Genomic DNA, 26,562 nt, shown 5'->3' with positions numbered 1-26,562 from the left:
TGAGTAGAGTGAGTAGAGTGAGTAGCGTGAGTGGTGTGAGTAGAGTGAGTAGAGTGAGTAGAGTGAGTAGAGTGAGTAGCGTGAGTGGTGTGAGTAGAGTGAGTAGAGTGAGTAGCGTGAGTGGTGTGAGTAGAGTGAGTAGAGTGAGTAGCGTGAGTGGAGTGAGTAGAGTGAGTAGCGTGAGTGGTGTGAGTAGAGTGAGTAGAGTGAGTGGCGTGAGTGGTGTGAGTAGAGTGAGTGGCGTGAGTGGTGTGAGTGGTGTGAGTAGAGTGAGTAGAGTGAGTGAGTGAGTGCGTGAGTAGAGTGAGTAGAGTGAGTAGAGTGAGTAGCGTGAGTAGAGTGAGTAGCGTGAGTGGCGTGAGTAGAGTGAGTAGAGTGAGTAGCGTGAGTGGTGTGAGTAGAGTGAGTAGCGTGAGTAGAGTGAGTAGAGTGAGTAGAGTGAGTGGCGTGAGTAGAGTGAGTAGAGTGAGTAGAGTGAGTAGCGTGAGTAGAGTGAGTAGCGTGAGTGGCGTGAGTAGAGTGAGTAGAGTGAGTAGAGTGAGTAGCGTGAGTGGTGTGAGTAGAGTGAGTAGCGTGAGTAGAGTGAGTAGAGTGAGTAGCGTGAGTGGCGTGAGTAGAGTGAGTAGCGTGAGTGGTGTGAGTAGAGTGAGTAGAGTGAGTAGAGTGAGTAGCGTGAGTGGTGTGAGTAGAGTGAGTAGAGTGAGTAGAGTGAGTGGCGTGAGTAGAGTGAGTAGAGTGAGTAGAGTGAGTAGAGTGAGTAGCGTGAGTGGTGTGAGTAGAGTGAGTAGCGTGCGGGCCGTGACTGGAGGCTGCCAGAGTGCCCCCCCCTCCCCCCACCGGTCGCCGGTGCGGCGTGGTTAGCGACGGCCGCGTTGGCTCCAAGCGAGCACCTTGTGAGCGAGGCTGCTCGCGAGCTCCTGCACAAGCTGCTCCGTGTTCCCCTGCAGGTCGCTCAGCCCGGACTTTGAGTCCTGTCGATGGTGGAGGCGATCGCGAACGCACGCACGCACGCACGCGTTATAACGACGACAACAACTATTAAAACTATTTTCATTTTACCAGGCAAGGCCCACTGCATGTATCTATAGCTCTTTTTCAGAAGAGACGTGGCCACGAAGGCTTGCTCACACGAAGTGGCTTATCATCACGTGGAAATGCATTGCAGCCAAATACTCTAAGTCCATGTTTGATTCTAAATATGGAAGGACAAAACCGGAGGACCCAGAGAAAAATCCACGCAACCACAGGGAGAGAGAGAGAGACATGCGGACTCCAAATATACAACAGGCATTGGGGGTCGGGATTGAACCCACGATCCCCTGCACACCAGGCGAGGTCGTTAACATCTCGGCAGGCTGCGTCGTTACCATTCTGCGCTCGTGCAGCTCGGTCCTCCCGATCGCCTCCAGCACCGCCTCGTAGGCCACGCGCCACACCACGGCCTGCGCCTCGCCCAGCGGCCCTGAACACGCGGTCACCGCAACAGCGCCACGTCACCACCGCCACAGACGGTGTCGTCACCACCACCACCGTCGCCACCGCAAGGTCACCACGGCCATGACATGGGGCTTCTGTGTGATGATGGTGATCGTAAAAAATATATAATACACAACCGTACGTCCGTAAATGTCATCAGACGTGAACGTCAACATTTACAAATGTAGGCAAAAAGGAACGTTTAATAACCACGTGCGTGCAGTACGTTTCGACGAAGTTATGAAGTCCCCGTGTAAACAATTCAAATCAATTGTCCATTAACTTATAAAGCGGAATTTCTGAAAAGATTTTACCCGCATCTTGGTAACACTTACCGCCCCCACACATAGCCGCTGTGCGCACATTCATTTCGGTAAATCCCCACGAAACTTAACAATTTTAATTTCTGAACAAAATCAAATTGGAATCCTGCACGCAACGCGAGCATGTCCGTGACAGTGAGCCGAACCCCCCACGGTTCACCTTACCGTCACAAAACCCGAGATGCTGCGGCGTTCCTCCGCTCAGCCCAGCGCTCTCCACCGAGTACCAGGCGTCATTGTTATTCGCTGGGCATAGGGATAGGGGGGAGAAGAGAAGCAGCAGCAGGAGGAGGAGGCATTTCCGTCAGTGTTGGAACATCGGAACGCACGTCACGGGTGACGCTCTGCCCTCATCGTAACACGCACGCACAAAGACAAAGATCCCCCGTGTAGCCGTAACAGACTATTGAGGCAAGTGCTGTTAGCGAGTAGCACCTATGAAGGCCGGCACGGTACACGAGGGGGTGGGTGGCCAGCACCACGTTCGACTGCCTTTGTCTCTCCAGTGGCAATGTTTTTACACATCGCACCAGGTACTCATTTGAGGCCGAGTCGACCTAGGGGAGGCCCATGGCCACTTCAGATAATCGTCATTGGTGTTGGCCGTGAGCTAACCGCTACACCACCGCTCCCCACTAACACACACACACACACTTGTGCACACACGCACGTGTGCGCAGAGGAAGTCAGCGATCTCACCCCTGACGCCAACTCGTCTGATGAGAGACGACCGTGTAAATTAACTCTCCGCCCGCCCGCCCGCCCAGCCCCAGGGTCGACGCCAGCGCTCGCAGGACAACGGGAGAATCTGACGCGGTGCCGCCTTTAGCTGGGGCCACGCTGTTATGGCGGCGGCGGCGGCGGCGTCGAAGACGCAGCAGCACGCGGCGCGTTGGTGAAATGGTCGCGCGGAGCCGAAAACCGGCGAGCGTCGGGGAGGGGCTCCTCCCATTCGGCAGCCCTGAGCCATCGCCACAAAGTGAACATTGAGAGGGCAAACATCCGACGCACCCCAAGAGTGACCAACCGTCGAAGTCCCCCAGCGTGTTACGTATTTTTAAAACTAAAACTATTTAATTTAGCTGTGTAGCTCTTTTGCAGAAGCGACCTGGCCACAAATGATAGCTCAACAAAGTGGCTTATCACGTGGAAATGTATAGCAGCCAAATACCCTCAGCGCGTGACGTCGATTCCTAAATGGGAAGAGAAATACCGGAGCACCCGGACAAAAATCCACGCAAACCACGAGGAGAGAGACACGCAAACTCCAAATATACAGCGGGCGTCAGGGTCGGGATCGAACCCGTGACCTCCTGCATACCAGGAGAGGTAGTTAACATCTCGCCACCACAGAGGCAAGATGGGGCCCAGTTGACCCTTGACTGAAATTTGAGCTCGTGTGTTGGGCGGCGGCGTTGAAGACGACGGCAGTGGCGTGGCCCTAGCGGTAGCGCGTCCACCGCTTGTTGTTTGCAGACGTTGACGGTTCGAATCCAGCGTCTGCCCCTGGTTATTACTGCCGGCGTGTAATAACTGAAAGGATAGTACGGGCCGTCCGCTTCACAGCGGACGTTCAGGATCCCCTGAGACGTCACTCGGCATCGTACGTGTAAGTTGGCATCCAGGTCCAAATTGACCAGATTAATAAATTACACCAACTACTCAATTGGGTTTGCACACGTAGCATCCACCGCTCCCACCCACCCACCTACCCGCCCCCCCTCCCCCCTGCCCACCCTCTACTGGAAGATCAATGCCCCAGGTCACTCCAGCAAATGAGACTCGTCCTGATCTCTTTAGTTCTCACCTGGTAAAACCAAACACACTGGAAAGCTGATCCTTCGGACTTGTGAACATACGTATGCTGAACATATTTCGCACCATACGTAGCCAACCGTGCAAATCGGAGGTGCGGATCGAGTGGCCTCCCAACAGCGCGCCACCCCCCGGAGGACTTCGGGGCTCCGGGCTCTGTTGTCGTCCCACCTCCCCCCCCCCCCCCCCTGTACTTCCGATTAGCATGGTTGGTTACGTTTGGCGTGAAATAAGTTCAACATACATACGACCACAGAGACCCACAGACACTCAGACCCATCGAGACCCACAGATTAGTAGGGTTGGCTACGTTCGGTGTGAAAGAGTTCCAACATAAAAGACAACTACAGAGACCCACAGACACCCAGGCCCAGTGACTCACGTAGTCCCACAGATTAGCACGGTTGGTTACGTACGGTGCGAAAGAAGTTCAACATCAAGACAACCACGAAGATCCCACAGACACCCAGACCCATAGACACCCACAGACACCCAAGGCCCAGCGACTCACGTAGACCCACAGATTAGCACGGTTGGTTATGTACGGTGCGAAAGAAGTTCAACATACGTACAACCAGAGACCGACAGACACCCAGATGCATAGAGACCCACAGAACCCCACAGAATAGCATGGCTGGCCACGCACGGTGTGAAAGAAGTTCAACGCACACAAAGGCTCCAAAAGTCCTCGCAGCAATGGCCTCGTCGCCAGAGCATCCCAGGGGTGCGGTTCACCGGTTCTGCGAATTCCCCCGCCGGCAGATCTCCATCACGGCCCCCCCCCCCCGCCCATGGGAGCGGTGGCCGGAGGGGGAAAAAGCGTCGCGTCCGTAAAGAATTCCGGAGGGAGCTCGCTCGCAGTTCAACAGCTCGCTCACCCCTTCCGCACAAATCCATTGTGATTACGACGATGATTATTATTTGTTCTTTTATTTTTCACTTTAATTGTCGTCCAGGCACCGAGGGGGGGGGCCCACTCGCTCTCCCTGCCATCACTCTGCCCCCCACCCCCATACCCCCCCCCCATCCGCCCGGCACGGCTCCGAGATTCGCCGTTTAAATATTTGATGCCGGCGGCGTTGTGAAAGACAGCCCACATATTTGTCCGTAATTGCTAAATCAATAGGTGCACTTCCCCATGGTTAGCGGGGCAGCCAGAGGACGAGTGCAGACATCGTTCACCAGCAAAACCTGATGGCCGCGGCCGTATTTGCGATTTTTCTCAACGTGCGAGCTTCATGGATTTTTTTTACATATTTACGATTACATCTCTTTAGGTTTTAAGATGTGACCTCAGTAGTAATGTTTATAAGCCGGAAGGGAACCCTGCAGTGGTGTTACTTGTACTGACGTGATGCCACGTTGTCATATTTTGTAACGTTTGATTGCAATTAATATATCATTTAAAAGTTATATCGTCTTTCGCTCGTACTCTTTTGATAATATTCCTTGCAATTAATTTATCAACGAAAGCTTCACTGAACCAAAGTGTAAATGTAGAAATATCCAAAGCGAAAAATTCTACATTCTCGTCACAAGGACCGGTCTCTCCACAGCATAACTACAGTTGGACTTTCCATGGAGGTGTACTCATTTTACCCACCCTGGACTAATGATGATGATGTTGTGCTGAACGGATCTCTGACTGAGATGTGAACTCGTAATCTTCCCACAGCGCAGTGTCCACCCTGGGCAGGCACCAATCGACGCCAACTCCGCGTCGTCACCGTGACACCAGAGGCACCGCGTCGTGGTTCAGAGCTCGTGTAATTGGCGCTCATCTTCCCCCAAAACTTGGCAACAATATCTCCTCTTCTCGAGACCTCGTCATTGCCACCGCCGCTCGCATGTCAGAGATGACCCCAGAGGCCGGGCGCTCCACATGAGTGGCCTCTCAATCCCCTCCGCGTGCCACGGCTGACAGACACAAACCTCTCTCGGCGGCGCGGCGTCGTGCGTCCGTTGTCGACAACGGTGACGCAGAGTTACTAACAGCATCGTCGTCGTGACGAAGGGGTCACAACAAAGGTCGCAAAAACCCTCGTGACGTCGGAAATGAGACGCGTGGAGCGCAAACGGAGTTCAGCCAAGAGCACCGACGTGAAGGTGCCGTTGAGAGCCGGCAGTCTCTTCTTGAAAAGGGAGCGCTGGGTTTAATTGAGTTGCAGGGGGGGGGGGAAATGCTACGGGCACCGAAAATAAAATAGCGTTCGAAAAAGGATATATTTTTATAGCGCAATTAGAAAACTATTTGACATCATTCGACCCGAACACACAAGCTTGTATTCCATATTCAGTGCTCTTTGCTAGCATTGAAATGAACACCTACACAGAAAATATCCATTAGCCATCTGCAAAATAGAATTTCTGTTCTACTGATGACGTACCATATTGCATTTAATTACAGGAGACGATTGAATAACTTAATAATAGACAGGCTGCAAAACTGGGGTTTCAAGATAAATGACGTACGGCAAGTTCGCCAAGCCATACACAGGCGTTTGAGGGACACAATCAGAGTACAAAGACAAAGATCTCCCATATAGCCTGAACCGATTGTTGGGGCAAGTGCTGTTAGGAAGCGCCTACGAACGCCGGAATGGCACACGAGGGGGTAGGTGGCCAACACCACGCCCAGCCGCCTTTCTCTCCCCAGTGGCGATGTTTACACACCGGTACACCAGGTATTAATTTGAGGCTCAGTCGACCTAGGGGAGGCCCAGGACCGGTTCAGATAATCATCACTGGTGTTGGCCGTGAGCGGGAATCGAATTCGGGCCGCCGGGTTCGTAGCGCAGGGCGATTTCCGCTACACCACCATTTGAGGAACACAATTAGAGCGCGCATGCACACGTACACACGCACGCATACACACACGCACGCACACATACACATACACACGCACACACACACGCACGCACACATACACACGCACACACACGCACGCAAGTCAGTGAGTGTTAACCTCGGGGGGGGGGGGGGGGGCGTGGTAATTGAACGTCAACTGGGTCCCAAAAATGATGGAAAAGAGGCAGGTGGAGCCAGCAGTGTTGAAGTTGGCTGGTGTGTGCATGGGTGTATGTATGTAGAACTTTTTTCGCACCGTACGTAGCCAACCATGCTAATCAGAGGTGCAGGGTAAGGACAACAAACTAAACACAAAAAGCAGTTATAAAGAAATTAGTTCGTCAATCTAGATGATTTCAAAGTGCATCGCTCCAGTGGCTTCCTAACACTGGAAGAGCGTTCCAGACATCCGCAGAAGCGCAACTGAAAGCGCCCGATGCGGTGAGAGTCTTTGCTCGATGGCTCGCCAAAAGCCGTTGGTGCGAGGATGACCGGAGTGAGATCGATGGTGGCGTCGCACGAACGTGAGAAGGGTGCCAGTCGGCATAGGGAGACCTTCACCCAGCAGTGGATAGATCACGGGTGATGTTGATAATGATGACCAATGTCAGCCGTAGGTAAGAATACTATGCGATTTGTTAACGTAAATATAATAACCCCGCGTGCCGTGATTGCACACGCTCGCACCCCGATTAGCACGGTTGGCTATGTACTGTGCAAAAGAAGTTCAACATACGTACGTACATACGAACACACATACCTATGTACGGAAGATGAATTCTTCCGCCGAATGTATAACGTGCACGGAAATGTCGCGCCACGATCGCCAGCGGCGCTGTGACCTCCGCTCACCGGCCCCCCCTGGCTCGCCTCTTTCATGGAGGTTCATAAATCAGCGAGCTGGGAAGGGTCCCGGTTAATGCCAGGCCACTCCCCGAACCCCATTATTCTTCCTGCCGAGCATCGAGCAGCGAGCACCACCGAGCCGGGAGGAGAAGTTACTGCGCGAGCGCGGTTGTTAAAAAAAAATCATAACTCCAGACTCAAAGTGCTGGCAGTGGAGGCTCAGTTGGTCGTTAAAACAGAATATCATCGCACGGCTGGCCCTGATCCAGCAACAGACGACCCGGATTTGGGTAAGACGGGAAAAGACGTAAGTTGCATATACCAAGTTTAACACTTAGGCTTTCACGCCCAATATTATCCCAAAAAACTACTATATTATGTTAATAGCAAAATAATAGTTATTATTTTAAGCCCAACGTTCATCCACTGCTGGACGGAGGCCTCCCTTAGCCATTTTAGTCTCTGAGTTGCCGTTTGACCATACTTCACCACCCTGGTCATTGCGGGGTTGGTGACGTTACCCATTGAAGGTAGACACTTAAGGTCTGAGATTGCGAGATGTGTGGGGTGGGAAGCGATGTCACGAGGCTGTGACACGCACTAGGATGGAGGAGGTGGTGGTGGGTCGTAGCGTGAGGTATGGGATGTGGTGTGGGCAATGAGGCTGTGTGGTGTTCACTTCGCAATGTTTTCGCGCTCGTTACGCACAAAATGCTTGTCGCAAATTAACCACAAGACCTTGCTACTGTCGTCAAGAAGCATAAACCATCATCGCGCGAACTCCGGTCATCCTCGCAACAGCGGCTCACGGTTAACCATCGGACAAAGATAGTGACTGCATTGTCTGGAACACCCTTCCTTCCGATAGTAGGAACCCACTGGGAGCTCTGCACTTCTAAGTCATCTCGGTTAAAATGAATTTATTTACAAACGCTTTGTGTTTAGTTTGTTGTCCTTCCCCTCCACCTCCAATGAGTACGGTTGGCTAAGTAAGTTCAACAAAGACAAATATCCCCGTATAAACCTAACAGACTGTGGGGGCAAGTGATGTTAGAGAGAGCACCTATGAAGGCCGGCACGGCACATGAGGGGGTCGGTGGCCAGCACCATGACCGACCACCTTTGTCTCCCTAGCGGCGATGCTAAGGCTGAGTGGACCTAGGGGAGGCCCAGGACCGGTTCAAGATAATCGTCGCTGGTGTTGGCCGTGACGGGAATCGGACTCGGGTCGCCGGGTTCGTGGCGCTGCACCAGCGCTCCCCACGCACGGCGGCGTGAACAGGCAAGGGATGTTGGGCACGCACAGCGACGCGAGGGGAGGCTGTGACACGCACCCAGAGAGGAGGTGGTGCCGTCTCCTCTGCCCCCGCAGAGTCTCTCCTGGAGCCGGCGGGCCACCTTGGAGCTGCCCACATGCTTGAAGCGCGCCTTGACGCCCTCGTAGAACCAGTCGAGGGAGAGCACCCGCAGACGCCTGGCGCCAAGGGGGAGGAACGGGCGGCAGGGAGGGGGTAGAGAGGGGGCAAGGATGAGAATCAGCGTGCACGTGGCGCTCGTGGCAACGCCTCCGCAGCTCAAAATCCATCGCGTCGCATCCCATCTCATCTCACCTCTTCGATGTAACTTTGACCCTTACCCGTGTGCCGATAGTTCAATATCGAGCGACCACTGTGTGGTGTTATCTTGGTGTGGTCTGCTACTGTTTGGTCGTTGTTTGTGCTGCCTTGCTCAATCTTGATAAATCGGACTTATGTAATAAATGTACGATTTATAGTGACCTGCTAACCATTTTCTCTATTTTGCACTCCTGTCGTTTTTTTTTTCATTGTTTGCCATTGCAATCATGCCGACCCCGCGCCCATACTGGACATCTGTGGAAAAAAAGAGCTTCACAGCTTATCAGATTCCTATTCCTGCAATCTAGAATAAAGATTCTGATTCTGATGGCAAACGTCCCAATGCCTTGCTGCCGGCAAGGCAGGTGTCCCTGTGCAACGCAGATTTAGCCTACAAGCGGGCATCCATCTGCCAGTAAGTAGGGGGTCAATGTTGCCTTGCGGTTTTAACCTACAAGGTTATTCGCAATCAAATGTGGCCCACGACGCTGCCGGTACGCGCGCGCACGCGTGTGTACCGTGTTCGCCATCATTGTCAACGCATACCTGGAACCTTCTCCAGGTGGTCTCCAGAGCCTAGAGGGCACATTTCTCGTGGTATTGTTGCAAATTCTCAGAAGTGTTAACATTTTTTTTAAGCACCCTGTATTTATGGCGATTGGTATGAGCCACAGTATTAACCAAGGCGGCCACCGGGCGGAAACCCCAAACCTGGGACATGTCACCAGCCTCCTGCGGCACACGGGACGAGAGGAAGGGGGAGGGGAGGGGGGTGTGGTGTGGAGGGGAGGGGAGGTGACCGATTGGGCATAGTGGAAGACCGCGGGAGTTATGGAGACTGGATGTCGATGAGTGAACGTGAGGACATTCAATTTTCATCAGGCCCCGTGACACTAAGTACAGTCTCCAACCCTTGTCCGCTCTCTCTCTCTCTCTGCTGGTCATTTTTACGTGCTATGAAGAAGAGCCATTGGCCCGAAACGCTGACTTTTTTTTGCTTTTAAGGCCACGCAGTGTTCTAGGTATGTGTGTGTGTATGTTGGACTTCTTTCGCACCGCACGTAGCCAACCGTACTAAATCGGAGAGGTGCGATGGCAATGCGACTAAAAACATTCGTGTTGCCGAGGAATGTTTCCATTCGGTTTTTTTGCGCTCTTGAAATTAGATTTTTCTCAGGAAATCTATTTTACCATTTGCATTTTATTCCTTATTTGTTTTATGTTCTTTAATCGCGATCCTCATTTTGGTTAAGTATTTTAAAAGGTAATTTTGTAATATACTATATATTACGTGATTTATTGCCATTTTTTTTTCATTACGTATGCCTTTTCATTTTCCATTTTTCTTGCCACCTGTTACGCACACATTGCGTTTGCCAGGGAACCGACGATGCTTTTGTCGATGAAACCCGATGCAAGAGCTTCTTAGCTCACGGGGGTCCTTCAAAACAACTGAACTGGACCGCTGCCACCGCAAGACGTTTAATTTGTAAAGACTTCCCCAGGATCGCGCGGAGCTGGCGCCGCTCACCGCGCCATTCGTTCGCCGATTACGCGCGGGATCTATGTTTGACGCAACAACGCTCTCCCTCACGGCACTTTAAAATCTTTTTACGATCGACTTCCATTGATTAGATATGTTTTTACACTCCCAGCTATGAAATCCGTCGAATTAATTGGGGCTAGCATGGGGGGGGGGGTGCTAGGAGCGGGGAGGGAAGTGGGAGAGGGGAGAGTGGTGGAAAGTGTGTGCACTTACAAGCGGTTAAATCACTTCATACCGTTACCGGACTGCGAGATCGCTGAAAGTCAAAAGTCATCCCGGTGGCGACGGGAAAAATACATCGCATCTCCCCGCGTAATTGTAGCGTAATTAGCGGCACGCGGGAGGAGACTTCGTGTAAATGTCGATTAAGTAAAGATTTCACATTCGTGGATGAGACTGCGACTATTACTATTAACTTTCTTTTTATTTTACCAGGTAAGGCCCAGTGAGCTGTGTAGCTTTTTTTCAGAAGCAACCTGGCCACAAATGATAGCTCAACGAAGTGGCTTGTCACGTTGAAATGTATCGCAGCCAGGGAGTTTAAATGCGCGCGAATTAGAAAAAATCAGAGGAGTCGGAGAAAAAAATGAACACGTGCGTGTGTGCGTTAATGGTAACGTGGCTGAAGCCGTGCGATCATTGGCGTAGCTCGAGCGGTGGTGCGGCTTCCTGTCGGTGCCCGCCCCGCTCTCTTCACGCTCGCCTTGTGGCCGCGTGGAACGCGTGCGCAATCGCGGAAGCTCACGTTTACCAAATGGCTAGAGAGCGATAGGAGGGTGTTTGTCAGTATGGGCGGGGAGGGGGAAAACGGCTGCATTTCGCTTTCATTCGGGCTCATCGGTGACCCACGATCGCCCGACAGCGGCGGGCCGACCGCTCCGGCTCGCTCGAGTTGCGGCTCACATCAACTCCCTCTCCCGGCGACCCGAGGGATCCCCGTCTCTCGACAACGTCGTACATTCTGCTCGCAGTCGACTGCCGACTCGTACGCTTGATTTGGCACGGCATGCGAGAAGGGGGGCAGTATTTGGGGGGGGGGGGGGGAGGGCGGGAAGTGAGAGAAAGGGGCGGCCAAGACGAAGCGCCGACGGCTCCGAAGTCTGAAGCCGGCCGTTTCACTGCCGTTTTACAGAGAGAGAAATGACTCGGCGTGCATGTGGAAATCACCGATCAATAACCAATTTTAAGCTGTCCTCTTAATGTTGCCTTGAAAATGTAAAAAAAAAATTGCCCATTGGGGAGCTTGGAGGCGATAAATCGTGGCGCGGGAACGTGCGGGCGACACGAGAATTTCGTTATCGGGCGCTCGGGCACGGCGCGCGGGTAATTGCACGTGTGTGTGCGCGCTACCGGCGTTGGTCGCGTGAATAATTCAACGCTGGGTTCAGCGGTGTCCGTCGTGGTCGAGCCAGATGGATAATTGTTCTGAACAGCAATGCCTTGCAATGGGGATTCATCACCAGACTACGACGTTCTTGTGTTTTTTTTTATCAGCGCAGCTTTGTTACAGTTTACACACGATAGTTATGTCGATCCACAGAAATATGTTTCGCTATGAATCCAGATTTGTTTAACTTTACACTATAAAACTAAACTACGAATATGTTTTTTTTCCAGCAGGGAAGGCCTACTTGAACTATACAGCTCTTTTTCAGAAGAGACCGGGCCACAAGTGATAGCTCAACGAAGTGGCCTTATCAGGTGGAAATTTCAAGCAGCTAAATACTCTGAATGCATGTTTATTCGAAATTTGGAGGGGAAAAACCGGAGAACCCGGAAAAAAATCCACACGACCACAGGGAGAGAGACACGCAAACTACAAATATACAGCGGGCATCCGGATCGGGATCGAACATACGACCTCCTGCGTCCCAGGCGAGGTAGTTAACACCTCGCCACCATGGCACCTTGAAAGTTACCAACTCACCCGCCTTTCACTCCTATTTAATTTTGCCACGCTTTGAGCCCCTTGGCCAATCACCATGCTCCTCCTCTCACAGCTGTCCGACGGCAGTGCAAATTATATATTTATCTAAGGTGGCCTTCAGCGACCATTAAAGCTGTAGTTATGTTCACGGTAATCTCGCTGCCAGCCTGTGACAATGGGAGGGGAGGGGGGTGCCATTTCTCCTCATGCAAGTCTCGCCACCATACGTTCACCATTGCAAGAGGCAATTTTGTTTTCACGCGTCTCGATTAAATGATTGCAAGCCCTGCTTCTAAAACGGTAACATACACATTGTACGCACATCATCTTCATCGTCACGATCCATTGGGGGCAGATAGCCCGTAGGTGTCCACTGCACATTTTCGTCATTTGTTGTTTCCACTTTCCTCTCCGCCTTGTGCCAATATGCTTCAAGTAGCGGCCACATCTTTCTGGCACCAAACTCTCACGTCGTCGTCAAGCCATTCTCCGTTTGGTCTTCCTCTCCTTCCGGTTCCTTCCATTTCCCCCCGAACAACGGCACACCTTTAATGTTGATGTTGCTGTCCATCATATAGATGTGTCCAAATAGTGCCAGTTTCCTTCTCGTCGCTACGTAAAGAAAGTGCATCAATAAGAACGGTGCCAATCATTCCGTTGGATAATTAAAACCATCCCGGGAGCCCATTTTGATCTTCTCACCCCGAGCTGACAGCCCCGCGTCAGCGGCTGCCTCTCCTCACCGAGGCAGGGCCCCGGCACTCCGATTCCGAGACAGCCGGATCCGTAATGCGGTTATGCATAACGCCATCAATACATCACGTTGTGAATTAGATCTTCACTTACCTCCGGTCCCCCGTGGATTTAAGGAGAATTATAAATATGAATTACCAGTTGTTGCACGCAAAATTACCCGTGCGTGCGTGCGTGCCTTGCATCGGCAAGCGGTACCTAATGCGTAACGACGATAGTGCAGGATGGGAAATCTGTCGATTGTTTCAGAAGAAGCGTAGAAAGCTGACATTTGGTACATATATACCCAAGTCCGATTATAAATATTATCAAAATATTTGTATTTTTTTTTTATTTGGGTTGCCCCTGAAATTATGGCTCGGACGTTGATTGGTTCCGCTCATGGGCACGATCAGTCTAAAATTCCACATTGCTTCAAGCTTCGTGCTCAACATTTACAAATTAACATTCACCGTGACGAGTGCCCCAAGTCATTTGCCTCCTGTGGAGTGTGATGCAAAAGCAATTAAAAAGTGGGCAAAACCCTATTAACGGTTATTAGTGTGCTTATATTATTGTTCTGTTTGTATGCGGCTACGACTGCAGAAATTAACGTGTCATTTCATGAAAGATTAAGCACACGTGTATGTGTGTGTGGTTAGCAGTGTATGGCTACATGGAATGTTTGCACCTAGGAAGCCAACACCACAATCAACCTAAATATTCAGTACATGCATACATTCTGACTTAATGCATGCATAATTTATGTTATCTACTTATTATAACAATTTCAGCTCGTAGCACGCTGCTGCACAGTGTCCGTTCCCTCTCAAAGAGAGACAGCGAGAGAGAGAACAACTCGGAGGCACCAAGAGGTACCACACGCACGCATGTGTGTATTATGCTGAACTTCTTTCACACCGAGCGTGCCGATTGAAGATGCGGGTGGTAGTACAATACGACGATTAGATTTTTCGCAATGCCCCCCCCCCCTCCCCCCTTCTTGCTGTCCACAACGTAGCTTCCACAGCAGCCGTGGCAACACCCGTTTGGGCTTTGTGTTCCAACCTTCCCAAGCACTGCCCAGGCTAAAACCTGCTTGGCTTTCGAGATCGGGTACATCCTGGGTGATTGCGTCATAGTTCTGGCTTAGGTGTGATGTGTTGTGTGCGTACGTACGTTGAACTTCTTTCGTACCATACGTATCCAACCGTGATAATCGGAGGCGCGGTGGAAGGAAGTACCCAGGCAGCGAGTCGATAAAAAATGCCCCCTCCCAAGCTCTGCGGTCCTCTATATATTAAATATTTATTTTGTAAAATTGAAGGAAACCGGATGAAATGCCTTTTCAACTTACAAGAGACAAAATAACTGAAAAAGGTACAAATTTGTGCACGCGAAAGAGCGCAAGGAAGGAACTAGCAAGGAAAATAAACACGTGACTGATGAGAATAATTTTGTTCCCCCCCACCCCCCTCGGGATTTTGAGAGAGAGAAAAAAAACCAACAAACATTATTTGTTGTTCGAAACAAGGCACTGGGACAGGTCTATCGATGTGCACCTTGAATTTACTGCATTTGCTCGGTAAAAAAATTGTAAACTATCACCAGCGATAGGGACATGGCACTGCTGAGAACCTGGCTTTGATTCTAGGTTTCAGCCACCTGCGATTAAATCTAATTAGTTGGTGATCTCAGCTCAGTCACCGGTTACTGCACATACACACACATCTCATGAAATTGTGTGTTTTCACTTCCCTTTGGTTAAACTCTGACCACGATGAGACAAACATTCCTCTGCAGCAAGTTGTCTCGTGAAAATGCACATACCCTGGACACGAACAAAAAACTCACTTTGAAGGGATTTCAGATGCCTTTCAATGGTATCGTCTTCCACGAGCTGTTCTTTAACTGACAGGGTTGTGCCGCTCTGGCGAGAGTTCTGAATGGACACGTGGTCTCACGGGATGTCACCTGGAGGACGTTTGGAATTAAACTAGGACCCTCAAGAGAACATGTGCACGACTCAGCCGAGTTCGAGCTGCATCACGGGACGCGCAGCGTCATCACGTGACCGTCCGTGTTCCAAAATTCACCTTGACAAGAGTTATCGAGAGAGGACTTTGCGGACGGCCATGATGCCATTGCGTAAAATACATCCACGCTACTCTCTCTTTCTCCATCTTTGCCCTGTTTGCTCACTCCTCCATTCTACCCCCCCCCCCACCACTCCTCCATCCCCGCCAGCCCCCCCTGCCCCCAACTTCTATCGGCACTTCACGATAATTTATTCCCACATCAAACTCCGGCTTTGTCAGCGCTCCACTGAATTACCAGTCAACTGACAGTGCCTCCGCCAACGCAGCTGTCAACCCAAATCCTGCCTGTGCCGGAATTTACATACTGATGACGAGCACTCGCCAGAGATTGCCAAGACGTTCGAAACGTATTGCCTCGGCCACGTAGCCGCGACACGATTTGCACTTCGCCGAGAGGAGAGAGACAGCGAGGATGTGTGCGCTGGCGGCGAGGGCACGTCCAGCGACAAAAGTAGAGTCTGGAGCGACTGTCGCCACTCCTCGCATTAACCGACGCGTTCACAAACACAAACCCCATTAACTCGGCCCGAGTCAACAACATCATTTCTTTCCAAACGCGACTCCCTCTACGATACATTCCTGGGTTTAATGTGCCCGCAGTGCCATAAACGTTTCGCACGATAAATAATTTTCCCCGGCACTTAATGTCGCAGGACGGCACCGAAAGCTGACGACCTCCATGTCGCCTTGCGTGCAATGCCCTGCGCTTCATTGCCCGTTGACAGACTGCGACCCAATGACCCCGAACGCGCCCGACCTCGTCCGAAGTCAGATGCCAAGTAAGGATAAGCCTGGCAAGGGACTTCCGTTGTTTCCCGGTTTACTCGTTCACGCTTTGGGAATTTGCGCTCTACCGCGATGAAATTTCGGGTGGCGGCCAGAGGGAGGGGAGAGCTGCTTTCACGGTTGCGAGCGTTTAATTTGCACATCACGTAACAGAGCGGACGTGCGAGAGAGATAGAGCATGAGAGAGTGTGAGCGAGAGAGCGAGACAGAGAGAGCGAGAGAGCGAGACAGAGAGCGCTTACGCAACGCGTGGAGGCGGAGGAGGGGGAGCGTCGCAGAGTGTGATGGGATCGAGCGTGGAGGTCAATCATCGCCGAGATTCACGCTCAGAAATTTGCAAGGTCACACAAAAAATATTCGCGATCCGGAGATGTATTTATGTACGTTGAACTTCTTTCGCACCGCATGTAGCCAACCGTGCCACTCGGAGGTGCGGATCTCCGCACTCCAAACAAAATAAATAAACAATCCGTAATGCTGAAATAATAATTAAAGAATATTTTTTAGGTTAATGCCAAATGTTGCAATTGTTATTCTAATGCATCACGTCCCAAAGGCAATTACCCCCCTTTTTTCTTTACTCGTCACGTTTTTACGCCTGCTGCTGCTGCATCACATGTTATATAACCATCGCCAGCCATGGTCAATCCACTGCTGGATGGAGGCCACCTCCAACCAAGCCGCCACGGAGCTCTCGCAATCCCACGACGTTGCGACCCGCCCAGGTGAACTGCGAGTTAAAACGATTTCGTTGCTCCATCTCCTTGGTGCGGTCCGTCTCTCTCGGATACGCCCCATTATCATCATCATCGTTCGTGCGTTGCACTGCATCGTCACCTTAGTAGCAGGCGCAACCGTTCGACCTCGAGCGCATTTTCTGCCGTCACCGCTGGCTCTATTGGGTACGAGTAGAAATCTCCGCGTTGCCGCTGTCAGCGCCGAACCGCTACGTGACTACATGCCACGTCTTGAATTGCACCGCGCGTGCGATAACGAGGTCGTTCCCGTGGCATTGCTCTGACATTGCCCCCCCCTCTCCCCCCCCTCTCCCCCCTCTCGCCCCCTCTCACCGCCCCGCCGCCTTCCCCATTTCCATTCTCTTCGACACCTCGTCGCGTTTCTCGCGCCGTTTTGTTCCTCTGGCCCGGTTGTAGTTTTCCGCAAAACTAATTTTGCGCCTCTTACGACAACATCTCTGCTGTCGCACTTGTGACTGGCTTGCCACGATTAGAGGGGTCCCAGGATGTAGCATACACTGCATTCCTCACACACCAATATATAAATAATTATGACGAAACTCTTTGTTTATAATGATGCACTCTGCCTACAAAAAAGCCTCCCCAAGTCTCAACATTTTTGGGGGGGGGGGAGATGGCCTTTGAATGCAGGGAGATGTTTGGCAAATTCCACTCGCAATGTAACGTGAAAGGAAACCAGTGAACCCGAAGAACAGACTTTTGGGGCAGATGCTGTTGGCGAGGAAGCAATGAAGGCCGGCATGACACACGAGGGGCGTGGGATTCCAGCACCACACCCGGCCGACTTTGTCTCCCTCGTGGCGATGTTTATACACTGCACACCAGGTTCTCATTTGAGGCTGAGGCCACCTGGGGGAGTCCCAGGACCGGTTCAGATAATCGCCACCGATGGTGGCCGTGAGCGGGAATCGAACCCACCCATAGGCGTACGGGAAATAACACTCCCTCCATTGCCGTGCTGCCATCTCCAGGGTCACCTTGTGGGCCCCAAGCCGACGACACTCGGTAGTTCCCTGGCAGTCTCCCATCAAAGTGCCGATTTTACGTGAATTTTGGTGCACTTGTTTATGGGCAAAGTAAAAAAAATCCGGCCTAGACGCCCTCCGCGTGGTCCCCTCTCAACGACGCCGGCCTCCCATGACCTTCCATCTTCCGTTTTGCTCTGTCCATGATATCTACTCAATAAACGTTGTATTAGATACTCCTCCTCCTCCTCCCAGTGGCATCCAATTTCTCAAATGGCTTCATTGTTTTCTCATCACACGTCCAAGAAATCTAACCTTGCCTCTCTCTGAATTATTCTCGTTAATTTTCCTTTCGTACCTGCTGCTATCTTCATGTTACTCAGAAACGAGTCGTGTTGTCACGTTCACAAAGACATTTGGATCATCATTTATATCATTATTTACACGTGCCAAAGCATCGAACAAATTGTGACCAATAAAGTTCCTTACTCGTCGATGGCGTGAGACTTTTCGGGACGGAATTCAACGTCGACGTGTGACGACGTTTCCCTCCAACTGCCTCCGCGACATCTGTCGTGACAAGAATTTGGGCCACCCAAAAAATTTGGGCCAACCGAAAAAAACAAACAGGGCTAGTTGCCATGCCTATGAAAAAGCACCTTCGTCCTGGCGTCTCACCCGCTCCAGCGAGGAGCTGGGTGGCACACGTGCGCGCATTTTAAACACTTAATTTCAGCACCGCAACCACCGTGCCCTCCCCCACCCAATAATATTTTCACTCACCGGGGGTCACAGTGTACCTGGCTATATCTTTAAGTTTGTGGATTCTATTTGCAAATGCTTTATTCTACCGCGAGACTGCCACCCAAGCGTACCCGGTGTTATAGGCGTGGGAGATGCAACAAGGTGACCAGGGGTTGGCTGCACCGCCATCCTGAGGCTTGTTTCCGCGCGTCCACCTACGTTGTGGTGAGCTGCATTGGGCCTGTCCACGGATTAAAATGTTCTGCTGTGGCAGAGCACATTTGAGTGCCATCCCACCGGTCACGATGGAATTTGACCGAACATCCCAATGCAGGGCCCTCCTGAGAGACTCGGTGAAGCTTTTCCTGCGGAAAATCAGATCCAGGCCACTGAATGGCGGCGTCTGACGAAAAGTTAGAAGATCCCCAATATTCCCAGTATGGGGATAAACTAGCCCATCATCATCATCCGTCTCGAGTCTGCGAAACGTGCAGTAAATCGTGGGAAGCCAACAGTATTTGTCCTATGGAGATACTGGCACCTGTCATAATAATGTGGAATTTCCACCACTGGCTCAGAAGCATCAACAGAGACGAGCACCACCCAATGCAAATTTGATTTACAACTTTTGTCTGAAAAATAATTCCACGTGACCACATAATGCTTATTGCCAAACCGGCCAGCATTGTGACCAGACCCACCCAGCCACACACAGTCACACAGTGTCACGGGCGGAGGTTCAAATGGGCTTTTGCGTTTATTTACCCCACTTTACCCTACATTGTGATAACGGCGAGTGCAGTATCGATACATGTAAAGTGTTGGCCATTGGCGGGTAATGAGATTAAATTTCCCATGTACGTCTGAAGGTGAACATAAAAAAATCTGATAATTGTTTTTTTACCCTTCTATCTGGCAACAAAACTGACACCTTTTTACAAGGAGTCATGTTTGCATAGACCGCAATACCTGCAGTCATAATACAAACAAAAGAACATAACTCTGATAATGTGCACTGTCCTTGAAGTTGATTGGTCCACACCCGAGACAGCTTTCCTTAGAGCCTAGTCTCACATGGGTTGGACCAGATGACGCCAATTATCATATTTTTACTGGCAAATGAGGTTCCCATAGTATAAAAAAATCTGTGTTGGAGAAAGAGCAGTGATGCGTGTTCATTGATTATTCATCAAAATTTTCTGGATGGTGTAAAGTGACCTTTGGAAAATCTAATAAATACAGATGTGGAATATTGTAAAGAATTGAATGTTATTTCCTGATTTTATCCATTTACCCAACATCTCAAGCAGGGCCATGTTGAAAAAGATGTCCTCACATTCTGAGGCATTCAAAAGTACAAAATTCATTATCGCATTGTACGTAACTTTATTACATCACAGGATCGTGATAGGTGGCGACGGCCTGGTGAGCCCTTCATCCAGCAGTGGAGTGACCATGGCTTATGATGACAATGATGTTTGAGTGAGCAAACACACCGCTTTGCAATGCCGCACGCCGGATGTGCGTTACACGATCGAAACTTTAACCTCCGATTAGCACGGTTGGCTACGTACGGTGCGAAAGAAGTTCAACACACATACGTTTGGGTAGCTGCTTTTCTTTTGAAATAGCTGGCAAGTGTGCGCTCGACATTTACGGGATCGTCGCGTTTGTCATCGCAAAATAAACTTCTTCCATGGCCGCGTACACGCCGCGTTATTATAATGATTTTACATCTGCACGGAACAATTTCCTTCAAAGTGCCGTGCAGTCCCCTCGGCACGTAAAGCCGGTGGCCGGGGCTGCAGAGTTTTGGCATGGCACGGAAATGGGGGGGAGGGGGGCTTTTTAGATTTATAAACGGCGTTTCGTCAGCGATCCCGACATCGTTAGCATGCGCGGAAAGGCGCGTCCTCTCGGAAGGTGGGGGGGACCAAAAATAAAGGAACACCCGAAGAGAATCTGCCGTTTCTGTTCGATCGCTGCGATCACTTTGACCAGGTCGTCAAAAAAGATTGGCGCATGGTTGACGTTCCAGGCGGAGGCGGGGGGTTTGGGCGGATATCTGTGACGCTTCTGATGAAGTGTAAAAAGCTGCCCCCCCTGGCCAAGTGAGAATCATGAGATGGATGTCATTACGTGACACATGGTGATATTTTTCTCATCAGCGTACATTGAATTAAATATTATAATATATTTCACCATCATTATTATTCAGACGTTTAATGAAAACGTGAAGTATTGTATGGTCCTGCCAAGTTGTCAGTACAACAAACCAACGATTCAACTTTTTGACGTTTGAGTAGGACCGCTTATGATGTAATTGCGGTCACAGTACTATCGGGTAGCTGAATTACAGGACGGGTTACAGAAACCCGGTTATCACAAAATGGGACAACAGGCATCGTTCAATGCTCCTAACGCCCATTCCATTGCCCTGTCTAATATAACACACCCGGCCTTGCCCTTGTAATTCAGTCACTTGGCTTCGCTCCTCTGCACAAGCTGCGGTAAAAATTAAGTGCAGTACACCCTGAGGTCCAAGTCAAAAAGAGAATGCAGTGGCTTTTCCACATTGCCATGGTGGGAGGCCAGCCTTATCTATCAGACAAGCAGATTGACTTGTCCGACAGTAAGATTGATTTTATTGACCACTAGAAAATATTTCAAAACTACTCTTAAAAATCGAACAGCAATGCTTACTGACTGTGGTGGTACCTGCTATGATTACAGCAGTGCATACCGACTGTGGTAGTACCTGCTATCACTACAGCAGTGCATGCTGACTCTATAGCAGTATTTTTCTACTCTATAGCACAAAGTACTCACCTTTTGACCCCGTTGCCACCGCTGGTGATGTCTGCTTTGGAAAAAAAATCGAAATGTTTCGCAGCCGAGAGCAGCAGCAAAACAACGGCGCACGAGGGGGTGGGTGGCCAGCACCAGGCCCGGTCACGTTTGTCTCCCCACAGTGGCGATGTTGACACATCACACTGGTTACCCATTTGAGGCCGAGCCGACCTAGGGGATGCCCAGGACCCTTTCAGTTAATCGGGAGTCGAAGTCGGGTCGCCGGGTTAGTATCGCAGTGCGCTGACAACTGCACGACCACTCCCCACACACAGACACAAGACAAAGACAAAGATCCCCCGTATAGCCTGAACAGACTGTAGGGGCAAGTGCTATTAGCGAGCACCTATGAAGGCCGGAACGGTACACGAGGGGGTGGGTGGCCAGCACCACGCCCGACCGCCTTTGTCTCCCTAGTGGCGATGTTTACACACCGCACCAGGTACTCATTTAAGGCTGAGTCGACCTAGGGGAGGCCCAGGACCGGTTCAGATAATCGTCACTGGTGTTAGCCGTGAGCGGGAATCGAACCCAGGTTCATAGCGCAGCGCGCTAACCGCTACACTACCGCTCCCCACAGACACGCACACACACACACAGACACACACACACAGACACGCACACACACACACAGACACACACACACATGCATGCACGCCAATTACCGCGGAGCGAGATGGGCGGCTTCTGCAAAAGACCTTCAATGGGAGGATTGCTCTTTAGTGGTTGTATTAGCGATGCCCTGGCATCAGAGGCTCCCAGCATCCCTGCTGTTTACAGCGTGGGAGGATCGACGCTCGGCCATAATTCCCCCTAGCGATTGTTCCGTCGATTGTGTGCCCCCCGAGCGATCGTTCCGTTGATTTTGTGCCACATGCGCGCACTTAGCGACGCTTTGTGGCCCACGTTTAACCACCGCTGCGGAGTCAAAACGATCCGAGGCGCCGTTCGCCAAATCGAGTCTTGTGCGGCTGCTGAGGGAATAGCGCTCTACTCGCAAAACCCGGTTCGTATCCCCGAAGTCAGTGTTCGACTCTCGAGGTACTCCACAAGGAACGCGTGTGCCCACGCGACTCATCAATCGTGGTGGACGTGCAACGCACGGTGCCCGCACCTTCTGCTGGCGGCTCAGCACGGCCAAGGGGGGTTACGGCACTTCCCAAGTTTGTGTGATGAGCTATTTAATTGCTGTATTTCCAGGGCCTACGGCGCACTGCCAACTTTACATTTACTTTGCCGCCGAGCGCAATTCTAGCAAGGCTTTTATGCGTCGCGCGCTTTAATCATCGGCAACTCGTGTTTAATGCGATCCGCTGGCACAAAGAAGACCACGTGTCACGGATGGGGGGGCGGGGGGAGGGGTCAACGGGGGCTGGGAGGGGAGCGGGGGGGCTCCGTGACAATGAGTGAAGGTGACATCGACGGCCCGGGACCACTTCATGTGAGGGCCCCTCCGTCCTAATCCCTCACCGCGTGAGCGTCGGGAGAGCACACCAAACACCCAGCATCCCCCCCCCTCTTCCTCCACCGTCGGGACTGCCAACTGAAGTCCGTTCAGCCGTGATAATCCGGTGCTTTAAAAAAAAACGTATTTTCTTTTCGATAGCTCCTATCACCCTGCACCACAGCTCCCGTCACCCTGCACTACAGCTCCTGTCACCCTGCACCACAGCTCATGTCACCCTGCACTACAGCTCCTGTCACCCTGCACCACAGCTCCTGTCACCCTGCACCACAGCCCCTGTCACCCTGCACCACAGCTCCTATCACCCTGCACAACAGCTCCTGTCACCCTGCACCACAGCCCCTGTCACCCTGCACTACAGCTCCTGTCACCCTGCACCACAGCTCCCGTCACCCTGCACTACAGCTCCTGTCACCCTGCACCACAGCTCCTGTCACCCTGCAACACAGCCCCTGTCACCCTGCACCACAGCTCCTATCACCCTGCACAACAGCTCCTGTCACCCTGCACCACAGCCCCTGTCACCCTGCACTACAGCTCCTGTCACCCTGCACTACAGCTCCTGTCACCCTGCACTACAGCTCCTGTCACCCTGCACTACAGCTCCTGTCACCCTGCACCACAGCTCCTGTCACCCTGCACCACAGCTCCCGTCACCCTGCACCACAGCCCCTGTCACCCTGCACCACAGCCCCTGTCACCCTGCACCACAACTCCTGTCACCCTGCACTACAGCTCCTGTCACCCTGCACTACAGCTCCTGTCACCCTGCACCACAGCTCCTGTCACCCTGCACCACAGCTCCCGTCACCCTGCACCACAGCTCCCGTCACCCTGCACCACAGCTCCTGTCACCCTGCACCACAGCTCCTGTCACCCTGCACCACAGCCCCTGTCACCCTGCACTACAGCTCCTGTCCCCCTGCACCACAGCTCCCGTCACCCTGCACCACAGCTCCTGTGACCCTGCACCACAGCTCCTGTCACCCTGCACCACAGCCCCTGTCACCCTGCACTACAGCTCCTGTCACCCTGCACCACAGCTCCTGTCACCCTGCACCACAGCCCCTGTCACCCTGCACCACAGCTCCTGTCACCCTGCACCACAGCCCCTGTCACCCTGCACTACAGCTCCTGTCACCCTGCACCACAGCTCCTGTCACCCTGCACCACAGCTCCTGTCACCCTGCACCACAGCTCCTGTCACCCTGCACCACAGCTCCTGTCACCCTGCACTACAGCTCCTGTCACCCTGCACCACAGCTCCTGTCACCCTGCACCACAACTCCTGTCACCCTGCACCACAGCTCCTGTCACCCTGCACTACAGCTCCTGTCACCCTGCACCACAGCTCCCGTCACCCTGCACCACAGCTCCCGTCACCCTGCACCACAGCTCCTGTCACCCTGCACTACAGCTCCTGTCACCCTGCGCTACAGCTCCTGTTACCCTGCACCACAGCTCCTGTCACTCTGCACCACAGCTCCTGTCACCCTGCACCACAGCTCCTGTCACCCTGCACTACAGCTCCTGTCACCCTGCACCACAGCTCCTGTCACCCTGCACCACAGCTCCTGTCACCCTGCACCACAGCTCCTGTCACCCTGCACTACAGCTCCTGTCACCCTGCACCACAGCTCCCGTCACCCTGCACCACAGCTCCTGTCACCCTGCACCACAGCTCCTGTCACCCTGCACTACAGCTCCTGTCACCCTGCACCACAGCTCCTGTCACCCTGCACCACAGCTCCCGTCACCCTGCACCACAGCTGCTGTCACCCTGCACTACAGCTCCTGTCACCCTGCACCACAGCTCCTGTCACCCTGCACCACAGCCCCTGTCACCCTGCACCACAGCCCCTGTCACCCTGCACTACAGCTCCCGTCACCCTGCACCACAGCTCCTGTCACCCTGCACCACAGCTCCTGTCACCCTGCACTACAGCCCCTGTCACCCTGCACCACAGCTCCCGTCACCCTGCACCACAGCTCCCGTTACCCTGCACCACAGCTGCTGTCACCCTGCACTACAGCTCCTGTCACCCTGCACTACAGCTCCTGTCCCCCTGCACCACAGCCCCTGTCACCCTGCACCACAGCCCCTGTCACCCTGCACCACAGCTCCCGTCACCCTGCACCACAGCTGCTGTCACCCTGCACTACAGCTCCTGTCACCCTGCACCACAGCTCCTGTCACCCTGCACCACAGCTCCCGTCACCCTGCACCACAGCTGCTGTCACCCTGCGCCACAGCTCCTGTCACCCTGCACCACAGCTCCTGTCACCCTGCACCACAGCTCCTGTCACCCTGCACCACAGCTGCTGTCACTCTGCACTACAGCTCCTGTCACCCTGCACCACAGCTCCTGTCACCCTGCACCACAGCTCCCGTCACCCTGCACTACAGCTCCTGTCACCCTGCACCACAGCTCCCGTCACCCTGCACTACAGCTCCTGTCACCCTGCACCACAGCTCCCGTCACCCTGCACCACAGCTCCCGTCACCCTGCACCACAGCTCCTGTCACCCTGCGCTACAGCTCCTGTCACCCTGCACAACAGCTCCCGTCACCCTGCACAACAGCTCCTGTCACCCTGCGCTACAGCTCCTGTCACCCTGCACCACAGCTCCTGTCACCCTGCGCTACAGCTCCTGTCACCCTGCGCTACAGCTCCTGTCACCCTGCACAACAGCTCCTGTCACCCTGCACCACAGCTCCTGTCACCCTGCACCACAGCTCCCGTCACCCTGCACCACAGCTCCTGTCACCCTGCGCTACAGCTCCTGTCACCCTGCGCTACAGCTCCTGTCACCCTGCACAACAGCTCCCGTCACCCTGCACTACAGCTCCTGTCACCCTGCACCACAGCTCCTGTCACCCTGCACAACAGCTCCCGTCACCCTGCGCTACAGCTCCTGTCACCATGCACCACAGCTCCTGTCACCCTGCACCACAGCTCCTGTCACCCTGCGCTACAGCTCCCGTCACCCTGCACCACAGCTCCCGTCACCCTGCACCACAGCTCCCGTCACCCTGCACCACAGCTCCCGTCACCCTGCACCACAGCTCCCGTCACCCTGCACCACAGCTCCCGTCACCCTGCACCACAGCCCCTGTCACCCTGCACCACAGCTCCTGTCACCCTGCACTACAGCCCCTGTCACCCTGCACCACAGCTCCTGTCACCCTGTACCACAGCTCCTGTCACCCTGCACTACAGCTCCTGTCACCCTGCACCACAGCTCCCGTCACCCTGCACTACAGCTCCTGTCACCCTGCACCACAGCTCCTGTCACCCTGCACTACAGCCCCTGTCACCCTGCACCACAGCTCCTGTCACCCTGCACCACAGCTCCTGTCACCCTGCACCACAGCTCCTGTCACCCTGCACCACAGCTCCCGTCACCCTGCACCACAGCTCCTGTCACCCTGCACTACAGCTCCTGTCACCCTGCACCACAGCTCCCGTCACCCTGCACTACAGCTCCTGTCACCCTGCACCACAGCTCCTGTCACCCTGCACCACAGCTCCTGTCACCCTGCACCACAGCCCCTGTCACCCTGCACCACAGCTCCTGTCACCCTGCACCACAGCTCCTGTCACCCTGCACTACAGCTCCTGTCACCCTGCACCACAGCCCCTGTCACCCTGCACCACAGCTCCTGTCACCCTGCACCACAGCCCCTGTCACCCTGCACCACAGCTCCTGTCACCCTGCACCACAGCCCCTGTCACCCTGCACCACAGCTCCTGTCACCCTGCACC

At 52.9% G+C, this 26,562-nt stretch overlaps 1 protein-coding gene across 1 annotated transcript in view; it reads right to left on the bottom strand.

The window, feature by feature from the left end:
* Window positions 1-807: 807 nt before the first annotated feature.
* LOC133345347 (rab effector MyRIP-like) overlaps window positions 808-26,562 on the bottom strand; it is a 78,138-nt gene continuing 52,383 nt past the window's right edge. The window contains exons 4-7 of the mRNA XM_061556026.1: window positions 8,642-8,781; window positions 1,965-2,045; window positions 1,368-1,462; window positions 808-971 (exon numbers count right to left, since the gene is read on the bottom strand). Coding sequence (XP_061412010.1) covers window positions 858-971; window positions 1,368-1,462; window positions 1,965-2,045; window positions 8,642-8,781 — 430 coding nt within the window. The 3' untranslated portion in view covers window positions 808-857. The remainder of the gene's footprint in view (window positions 972-1,367; window positions 1,463-1,964; window positions 2,046-8,641; window positions 8,782-26,562) is intronic.

The sequence above is a fragment of the Lethenteron reissneri genome, chromosome 21 (assembly GCF_015708825.2).
Source record: "Lethenteron reissneri isolate LAM-NWPU_2019-01 chromosome 21, ASM1570882v1, whole genome shotgun sequence".
NCBI lineage: Eukaryota > Metazoa > Chordata > Hyperoartia > Petromyzontiformes > Petromyzontidae > Lethenteron > Lethenteron reissneri.
The sequence above is the reverse complement of the archived record's forward strand: the minus strand, read 5'-3'. Positions and strand labels throughout refer to the sequence as shown.